The sequence below is a fragment of the Sitodiplosis mosellana genome, unplaced genomic scaffold, assembly GCF_009176505.1.
Source record: "Sitodiplosis mosellana isolate CC-2019 unplaced genomic scaffold, AAFC_SMos_1.0 Smas_scaffold_4278, whole genome shotgun sequence".
Lineage (NCBI taxonomy): Eukaryota > Metazoa > Arthropoda > Insecta > Diptera > Cecidomyiidae > Sitodiplosis > Sitodiplosis mosellana.
Genome location: NW_022599520.1, coordinates 253 through 9,709, shown reverse-complemented (window position 1 = coordinate 9,709; position 9,457 = coordinate 253). Strand labels below are relative to the sequence as shown.

At 36.0% G+C, this 9,457-nt stretch overlaps 2 protein-coding genes across 3 annotated transcripts; one reads left to right on the top strand and one right to left on the bottom strand.

The window, feature by feature from the left end:
- Nucleotides 1-327: 327 nt before the first annotated feature.
- Nucleotides 328-5,787, bottom strand: LOC129572142 (uncharacterized). The gene is made up of 6 exons (XM_055452064.1): nucleotides 5,674-5,787; nucleotides 2,282-2,646; nucleotides 1,493-1,853; nucleotides 999-1,414; nucleotides 599-908; nucleotides 328-529 (listed from the first exon to the last, which is right to left on the bottom strand). Coding segments are annotated over exons 2-5 (1,140 nt in total). The 5' UTR covers nucleotides 2,644-2,646; nucleotides 5,674-5,787; the 3' UTR covers nucleotides 328-529; nucleotides 599-907.
- Nucleotides 2,579-8,691, top strand: LOC129572143 (uncharacterized). Of its 2 annotated transcripts, XM_055452065.1 has the most exons (4): nucleotides 4,615-4,885; nucleotides 5,259-5,652; nucleotides 6,850-7,599; nucleotides 7,902-8,691. In XM_055452065.1, exons 3-4 carry the CDS (start codon nucleotides 6,863-6,865, stop codon nucleotides 8,251-8,253), a joined length of 1,089 nt encoding a protein of 362 aa, XP_055308040.1. In that variant the 5' UTR covers nucleotides 4,615-4,885; nucleotides 5,259-5,652; nucleotides 6,850-6,862; the 3' UTR covers nucleotides 8,254-8,691. The 2 variants fall into 2 exon arrangements, with proteins under 2 accessions (XP_055308041.1, XP_055308040.1); XM_055452066.1 differs by lacking the exons at nucleotides 4,615-4,885; nucleotides 5,259-5,652 and adding an exon at nucleotides 2,579-2,706.
- Nucleotides 8,692-9,457: the final 766 nt, after the last annotated feature.

Below are 9,457 nucleotides of genomic sequence, written 5' to 3'. Positions count from 1 at the left end.
CATAAGAACTGCTTGCTTTGTTGGTTTTCCAGGAGAATTCCTTTGTTCACAGCCATGCAATCGTGCCAAACGTATACTCGGAATACAAATCAATAATCAACATTTCATTTCGATCATCAATTAATATTTCTTCATTGCGTTTTAGAAATAATAAAGTCGAACTGAGTATTCTTTTTTGTTAATGTAATGGAATATCTCCTCGAAAGTTATTCAATATCAACAAATACGAAGAAAAATAAATGAATTCCCAATGGTGATTGTAATTACAATCAACCGTTTACTTCAATGTTATTCATAAGAATGTTGTTTAAATGCTTGTTCATCGCAATTTTATTCAGAAAAAACGTTCGAAATCAAAAAAAAACATGCTAACGAGGATTCGAAAGACTAAAATCTGCCGAAAATGGGAATTAGCTCTCTGCGTGTACAACTTTATTTTAATTGCTATCGGACTCTTCATCATATCCACATTGGGATGATTCTTCGGAATCTGAATCTAATTCCGGATCGTAATATTCGTGGACGTAACCTATCGGATGACAAAGAATAAAATGTTACTAAATTGGAAGAAAATTTGCGTGACTGTATGTAAACATACGATTTCGATCATTGGACATTTCTTCCAAGAATTGTTCCACGTCAATTTTTCCCTCGTCGAGCATTTTCGTGATTTCAATGATTTTTTCGTTTCGTTGGTGATGCTTTCTGTTTGACGGCCTATAGTCTCGACTGTTTATTGCGAGCGACATGTCGTGAGCTTTTTTACTTTCAAACAGCTTCAGACGGCCGACAAAGCGAAAAAAATGAGTTTTTTTTGCGATTGATCGAGTGAGTATGGAGTTTAGTGATTCCAAAGGAGATGACGTTCGGTTTGCCAAAAATGCCACAGACAGCGAACTGGTGTTATTCTGAAGATTTTAGAGGTATAAAGGTTATTTAAATCAGAACAATTATTTAATTGAACTTATTTTGAAGCGATACGAATATCACGCACATACCAAATGCATCCAAAAGTCATTGAAATATTTAAAAAACTTTTGAATTCACTATAAAGTCCTTTTTCTCGTGCCGTTCTTTGAACCACGTTGAAACCCTCTAGAATGCATGCTTGAGGCAGTAACGGTAAGCTCAAACACATCCTATGAATTTCTATTCCTGAAGGATCATCAGTTATGACTTGATGCATATCAAGAGTCATAAGGCGCCGGCGGATACTCGAACAATAATGATACCAACATCCGTGGAGAGATGCTTCAGGGTAGTATCTTTGGATCGCAGCCCTCAAACCAGTTTCGAAATCGGCCATAAATTCGGCTGGTTGAAGTTTAAATATATGCGTTTCAATATATTCAAATACAGCTTGATACGACGCTGCTTCTTTGTCCGTCATTAATACGTAGACTATCGGAAACAACTGTAGAGGAGAATAATTTGTATAATATTTTTTTCTGAAACACAATAGCCGGTTAAATTTTTCGATTGCACCACTCACATCTTTTTTATAATCTATGGCAATAATGAGCAATTGGTAGAAACTGCCGAGTGGAGCCACAGCGAACGTGCCGTCCAACATATATTTTCGATTCTCAGGTGGAATATTTTCGTCGATCATTCGCATCACTTCATTCGAAGCGAAAATAGTAAAACCACCTCTTTTTTTATCAATTGTGTCGACATAAAACCGATGCGTATCTCTCAAGTTGAAGCCATACTGCAGCATTGTTGTAGGGTCAGCATATGCTGCTATGATTTTCGCTAAAGTATCCGGTTTCGACGGATACTTTTTATTAACATGTCGACGCAAAGTTCGCGAAATGCTATTGTAGCTCAAACTTGTTGCCCCAAGCGGTTGTCTTGAATATAAGTTTCAAACAATAAATAAATATCCCTTATGGTCAGGGCAACCGAAATTATTTACGAAAAAGTTCAAAATATTTACGAAATTATTTAAAATATTATCTTCAAAAAACCATTAAATTATGGCATAAACATTGAATTTTTGGTATTTTCCATAGAAAATACATAGATTAAAGACTGAGCAAAGAGATCATAATTTTGTCACGCATTCAAATTCACGGTGCAGAGCATGCAATGCACATTGCACATCTGAAATGGATTATCTTTGTGTAATCGACAATGTAATTTATCGGTGCCAAAATGTGTAAAAAATATTTTATATTTTCGTAAAAATTTCCGGTGGCCCTGCTTATGGTTGTGAATTTATTCAAAATTTATATTGACGAGCAAACTGATTGGACAGAATCTATTGACTGCTACTCACTTGGCAACCTCTCGAGTAAAAATCTGTTGCGTGGGAATGGTGAAATGAAGATCTTCCAGTGCATGCGCTGCGTGTTCACAAGAATCAATAATGTGCGATCTTAATTTCAGTTTGTCATGGACAGCCTGGTGATTAGAATGACATGAATGAGGGATTGAATTTGTTGTCATTGTTCCCTCCGAATCAATTGAACGACGAGATGAACATATTTGCTCATTTTGCAATTGATTTTCGTAGCAGAGATATATTGTTTTTCCACTCCGGTCATCCTTTTTGAAATAGAGGTATTTTTCTTCAGGAACCCAGAGTAATCTGGAACCTCGACGATGCCCTTCGACGAACTCGTGTGTGAAATAATTCATTTTCTTAAATAAAAGTTGAAAGTGGAAACGGTGACTGAAACTGAAACTGAAGCTTAGACTAAGGTAAGTGGAAATTTTTATTTTATATCGATGTGATTTGTTTTTGTCATACAATTATATGTGATATAAAGAAGTGTATTTTCTTTATCTTAAATAAAGATGCACAAATAAATGATAGAAAGATCCTTGATATATATGACATAGTCATCACAATTCGAAAGAAATTTTCATCAAAAATGTGCATAAACAATAATTTTTGTCACATATGACTACATTTCAATTAGGTTTACTTTTGAATTTTCAATGATCAACCAGAAGGTCATTTCTTCATTTCAATGGTTTATCAACTCTTGATAACAAGAATGGGATTCTATTTACATTTGTCACATTGAATGAACGCTCTATTCAGAGTACTTCATTGGTATTATTATTGATGTGTGCCGTTAGAAGATTCGATGAAAACAAAACGTATACGATTACAATTTCAACAGCAGTCATTAATAAGAAATAGATTTCTCATTGTTTTAGAAGAATAACATAAAGAAAAAAGTTATTTTTACACGACAAAACGCGAGTGACGCAAAAAAGTCGGATTTTTCCACGGTATGATTTAGGTGAGTGTTTGTGTTCGAAAGCCACATACATGAATGCAACAAAAATTTTAAATGATAGTTTCATTTTGATTACCGAATCGAATAAAGGCACTGCATTGTTATGATCATTCATTTGCTTTTGTCAAACTTATCTCTTTATTATCATTCACATCTGACGACTGAGGTTAAGTGCATATCTGTGCCTTTCACGAAGAGTTCAATGCAATTTAAATTCAACCAATCAACATTTTTAAAACACAAGTTATACACTACATTTTGCAGTGCAGCTACAGAAAAAATACGATTATTTCTTCTGTCGATTGTTTGTATATTCAGTTGAGTCACACGAACAATGTTCATTTACCGAAAAGAGATTCATACAATTCTTTTTTTCCATGAAACAATCATGTGCCATTCTTTGTTAATTTTCAAGTGCTCGATTCCTTATCAACTTTTCGATAGCAAGAACACAAACGACCGACGTCGTTGTGGCTGAAGTAAACGGCATCCAAAAAACCATCCATACATGAACTGTGTACAATATTTTGTTGAAAAAACTTGTCGATGCGTTGGTATCAAACTGACTCCAAAGCGAATGTAACAAATATGCACCTTTTTTCAAAGGAATGTGAGTTATGTGACTTGCACACATTAAATTTGATGTTCGATTTTCAAATCAAATAAATATTATCTCTCACTGCGTCTTTTATCATCGCTGCATTTTTGATAAAACGTACATTGAGCGTGTACCAACATCACTAACACACTCAATCAATTCATATTTTCTAATCAGAGATTTTGGTTCGAAAATATTTCTAGAAATTTCATCACCTCTTGTGTGTATATTTGCTCTGGTTGCTGCTGTTACTGTTTAGATTTTGTGCCCGATTGTACATTCGGAATGGCATGCGACGTGTGAAATCGTGTGTCATTAGCAAGAAACAGATTTGTCATTGTTTTAGAAGAATAACATAAAGAAAAAAGTTATGTATACACGACAAAAGGCGAGTGACGCAAAAAAGAACGCATTTGAAATGCGATCGGTATAAATTTTTTCCACAGCATGATTTAGGTGAGTGTATGATGTGTGTTCGAAAGCCACACACATGAATGCAACAAACAATTTGAAAAAATGTAAACCAAACACCATCGGTGTAGACGAAAGACAGAAATAATTAATCGTTTTTGTCTTTGTATACTTCACCATCGAATTCCAGCAAACAAAATTGTTCCAACAAACATATGGTTGAATTCTGTATGCATAATTGTGTTGCTCCACTTCCAAAAAAATGATATTGACTGAAACGTTCGCACTCAATCTCTCTCTTCTACACACAAAAGAAATGGAATGTGTTGGAGCATTTCAGGTCTTCATGGTTGTGCCTTTGGTAAATTCAAATGTTGCGCGAAGAAAAAATAAGCAACAATATTTGAATTGCATACAATTTTCCGTTCGATTTTTCGGTTTCGAGTGTGTATCGGTATCGCGTGATGGTGGTGTAGAAGCGATCTAGAATGAAAAAATCGGCACACATTTCATTACCTCTTGTGCGTATATCTCCAGTTGCTGCTGTTGCTGCTCACAGCCGATTCCGTGCCCGATGTTTTACTTTCGGATTGGCATGCGGCGTGTGAAAGTGTGTGTATGTGTGCGTTGTATGTTTGGTTAAAGCGAATGTGCTAAACCCGAACGATATAGTACTCTACGCAAAGCCGTCACAATATAAATTTGTGCTGAAATTCTTTTCGCCAAACTTTTCACCGTTCAATTTTACGTCTCGAATACTCAAAGGATGAAATTCCAAATTTGAAATAAACAAACGAAAAACGACTAAATGGCGACAGAACAAAAAATGAAAGAGAGAGTCAATAAATGCAACCGCACAAAATTTCGGGAGGCATTCACACAACGTGTGACGTATTGTTTTTTTTCTCGAATTCTCTCTCACTCTCTATGTAAACTATGTCAAAGCATATAACGCAAACTCTTTTGTTAAATGTGTTCTTTCTCTCTTCATAAAGTGCGCCTGTGAAGCATCATTATGAGATGTGCTGACTTCCAATCGAGTGTAGTATGAGTGTGTTAGTGTGTCGTTATTGACCTGTTCAATATCGTTCCGTCGTTCCGGGTAGAACAATCAGAGCCAACGCGAAACGGCGATCGGAGCCAATCGCTACATCGTGCGAAAATTTGTGTATATTCGGCTTACATTCCTGTCTGCCAACGAACAAAACACAAAGCAATACGAAGCACCAACACACTCATACTACACTCGGTTGGAAATCGTCACATCTCAAATTGATGCTTCACTCTCCGTCCCGCACTCGAAAGTGAAGCAAATAAAATTGATATAAATCTCACAAGTGAACAAAAAAAACATCCGAAAAGTAAATTTTGAAATCAAAAACGTGAAAAGTGAGTGGAAGTTTAATTTACCTTTTAAAATATATCCGAACGAAATTGATTTTTTAAACCGGTGTTTTTTGTCTAATCACAAATCTGTATGCCGAATTGAGTAATGAAGAAGAACCAAATCCAAATGATCCAAACGACAAGCAAACACACTAATGAACAGTTCTTTTGCAACCAAAGTGATTTAAAGTGTTTTTCTATTGCCGGCATTCATTGGTGACAAAGCTGCTGTGTGTGTTTGTGTTCGCATTCATCTTTCTTTTTCTTTTTTTTTCAATGGCCAGATTTGTGATTGATTCGTGTTGGATCGATTTGGTTTTTTTCTTAATGTTGTGTTCCGTCGCTCAATGTAATGCGAGAAGGTCACACAGCAATTCTCTTAACGGCAGATTGTGAACTTTTTTTTGCACACAAGCGGTGATTTTTTCTCTTTCAACTAAAATTGAATATTCATCTAAACTCATTTGTTTCTGGCAACATTTTAATTGATAGTTTCATTTTGATTACCGAAACGAATAAAGGCACTGCATTGTTATGATCATTCATTTGCTTTTATCAAACTTATCTCTTTATTATCATTCTCATCTGACTGAGTTTAAGTGCATATCTGTGCCTTTCACGAAGAGTTCAATGCAATTTCAATTCAACCAATCAACGTTTCTAAAACACAAGACATACACTACATTTTGCAGTGCAGCTACAGAAAAAATACATTATTTCTTCTGTCGATTGTTTGTATATTCAGTTGAGTCACACGAACAATGTTCATTTACCGAAAAGAGATTCATACAATTCTTTTTTTCCATGAAACAATCATGTGCCATTCTTTGTTAATTTTCAAGTGCTCGATTCCTTATCAACTTTTCGATAGCAAGAACACAAACGACCGACGTCGTTGTGGATGAAGTAAACGGCATTCAAAAAACCATCCATACATGAACTGTGTACAATATTTTGTTGAAAAAACTTGTCGATGCGTTGGTATCGAACTAAATCCAAAGCAAATGTAACATTTAATTTTTCTTAAAGATTGTAATTTATGTGACTTGCACACATTAAATTTGTTGTTTGATTTTCAAATCAAATAAATATTATCTCTCACTGCGTCTTTAATCATCGCTGCATTTTTGATAAAACACACATTGAGCAAGTACTTACATCACTAACACAAATTGTAACGTTTCAATTCATTTTTTTCAGCAAAAACACTCACATGGCTGAGGCAGCAACAGCATTACGAGCATCTGAGGTGCTTGCATTATTGCGAACACCGCAATATGTGGCGATGTTCGCTACAGGAAATCGGGATACTTCGCGCATATACAATGTGTTTCGGAAAATTTATCGTATAGAAAACGGTGAATTCATTGAACTGAAAGATTGGTTTCAGTGTTCGTGGTGTGATACGGTTATGAACGTAAAGGTCGCTACTGGAAATGCACAACTTTCCCGACACATTCCTGGTTGCTTGCAACGTCCAGAAAACTATGTTTTGCCTGAGCGAAACGAAAATCGTGCGTCTCGTCATCCCAACCGCACTCTGAATGTGCAACAAATTCCGGCTCCGGCCAACAATCCGCCTCAAGTGCCAGCTATCGGCAGCAATTTGGTTCAAGGAAACACACCTCCACCAAATGTCAACGCCGGTACTGTGAATGCGCAACAAGTTCCGGCTCCAGCCAACAATCCGCCTCAAGTGCCAGCTATCGGCAGCAATTTGGTTCAAGGAAACACACCTCCACCAAATGTCAACGCTGGTACTGTGAATGTGCAACAGATCTCAGTCCCAGCCCACTCTCCGGCTCAAGTGCCAGTTGCAGCAACCTGTGGAATTATCGATAATGCCCATTTGGCTTCAGTACTTGCACGAATCAGTGAAATCGGTGCTCTTTATGGTTGCCTCTCCTCAGACGATTTCATGCAAATTTTGCCTCCGGAAAATGGTTTATGGTGAGCATTTTTTCTGTTTTTCCATTTTGTTAGAATATTTCGACCATTCCACACGAAATCGAACAAGAGTTGGATCGACCCTCTCCGAATTGTCTGAAAATTGGCTTGGAGTCTTGTTTTCGATAGAAAATGAGAAAACCAAATCTTAGGCCTGTAAGTGGCCCACACTTTCGAGTTCACCTAGTGTAAATGTCGTAAATCATTTTCCTTGTGGTTTTTTTTCTTAAAAATTCGCAACATAATTTTGTACCTGATATTCAAACCAATCGTGTGGATTAAACAAAAATTCAATTTTCTTTCAGGAACGACGGTTTTTTCGATCGTGCACGACGATTGGCTTCGAAACGGCGCGGAATTTGTGTAGAACCAAGAATTCTACTCGAGAGAGCTGTGATTTCAAACCGTGAAACTGTTCAACCAATAAGCCGAAACACGATCAAAACAACCGATGAAACAGTTCAAGCTGGAAATTTGCCTTCAAATGCAGCAAAAAAATCACCGGTGTTAAAAGATCCACCAACAAAACGCACACGAAAATCAAGTCCGAAGAGTTCACATGTTTCGACTTTGCCCCCTGCAAAAAGTTCCGTTGGCAGTCGCGAATCTGCGATAAAAGCTAAGGCAGCCATCAAACAATTAACCAAAAACCAATAAGTTATAGTCCGTCATTTTTAGATCCATTTTGAAAATTACTTGATCTCACTTGTGTGAAATTTTCGAATAATAGTTTTTTCTGTGGTTTGTATCGATTTTTCACACTCCAATTGATTAGTTTAGATAATTTCTGTGTTTTGGTTACTGAAAAAATGTGTGTCATATCACAATCCAAGTCTGATAAATATTTCTATGTGCGCTTCGTATTTCAAAGAAAAAAGACAGAATGGACAACTGTAATGAATTCAATTTATTTTTGTAATACACGAACTGTATTCGATGACGTGTTTGATTTGTTATAACGCAATTCGTTCTGTGCCGTTCAGAAAAATAATAATTTAAAATAAATTAGTACCTTCTGCTGGAGCAAATCTCGAACCAAAAGCATTTCATTTGTTCTATGTACAACATCTAAATTGCTTGGTTTTTTTGTGAGTTTTTGCTGTGAAAAAAGCGTTTCTTTGCAAACATGCTTCTCTATATTTTTTGTACCAAAGCAAAACAATATTCTTAATTCATACAAATTCGCGTGTTAAATGATAGGCATTTTTTCGTTTCAAGAGTAAAACAATTTACAACACGAGTTAATGCTAAGAATACTTTTCATTTCATTTCGCACCGAATCGTTCGCCGAGCAATGGATTAATTTACGACTTTGTCACAACTACGAATGATGCGTATGTTAAGACGGAACTCAAATACTGGAGCATGTGAAACACGCCGAGCATATATGCGAGACGATTCTCTCACATCAAACAAGTACGAATTTGAATTGATTGGCGTTTCGAATTACTCGATGCCAATTTTGAAACGCATGGAATAAAACAAAAATAGTCGGCGTCTTTGATTTCTTTTGAGTAGATTGACGCAATCTCTCTTGCATTGAATCTTGCTCTATTAAACGATTTTTGGAAAAACGTTGTTTCGATCGCATTTCTAGATAAATTGGAATAAAGTGTTGAGTTCATAGGTAAGTTTACAGTTTAAAACAATTCGTGATTATAAACACTTGTTAAAATAAAGTTGTACACGCAGAGAGCTAATTCCCATTGTCGGCAGATTTTTGTCTTTCGAATCCTCGTTAGCATGTTTTTTTTTTTTGATTTCGAACGTTTTTTCTGAATAAAATTGCGATGAACAAGCATTTAAACAACATTCTTATGAATAACATTGAAGTAAACGGTTGATTGTAATTACAATCACC

Coding starts and splice junctions, on each gene's coding strand:
- LOC129572143 (XM_055452066.1), top strand. CDS start 6,863: ATGGCTGAGGCAGCAACAGCATTACGAGCATCTGAGGTGCTTGCATTA. Junction 7,600..7,901: donor CCTCCGGAAAATGGTTTATG/GTGAGCATTTTT, acceptor ATTTTCTTTCAG/GAACGACGGTTTTTTCGATC.
- LOC129572142 (XM_055452064.1), bottom strand. CDS start 2,643: ATGAATTATTTCACACACGAGTTCGTCGAAGGGCATCGTCGAGGTTCC. Junction 1,854..2,281: donor TTTACTCGAGAGGTTGCCAA/GTGAGTAGCAGT, acceptor CTTATATTCAAG/ACAACCGCTTGGGGCAACAA. Junction 1,415..1,492: donor CCATAGATTATAAAAAAGAT/GTGAGTGGTGCA, acceptor TCTCCTCTACAG/TTGTTTCCGATAGTCTACGT.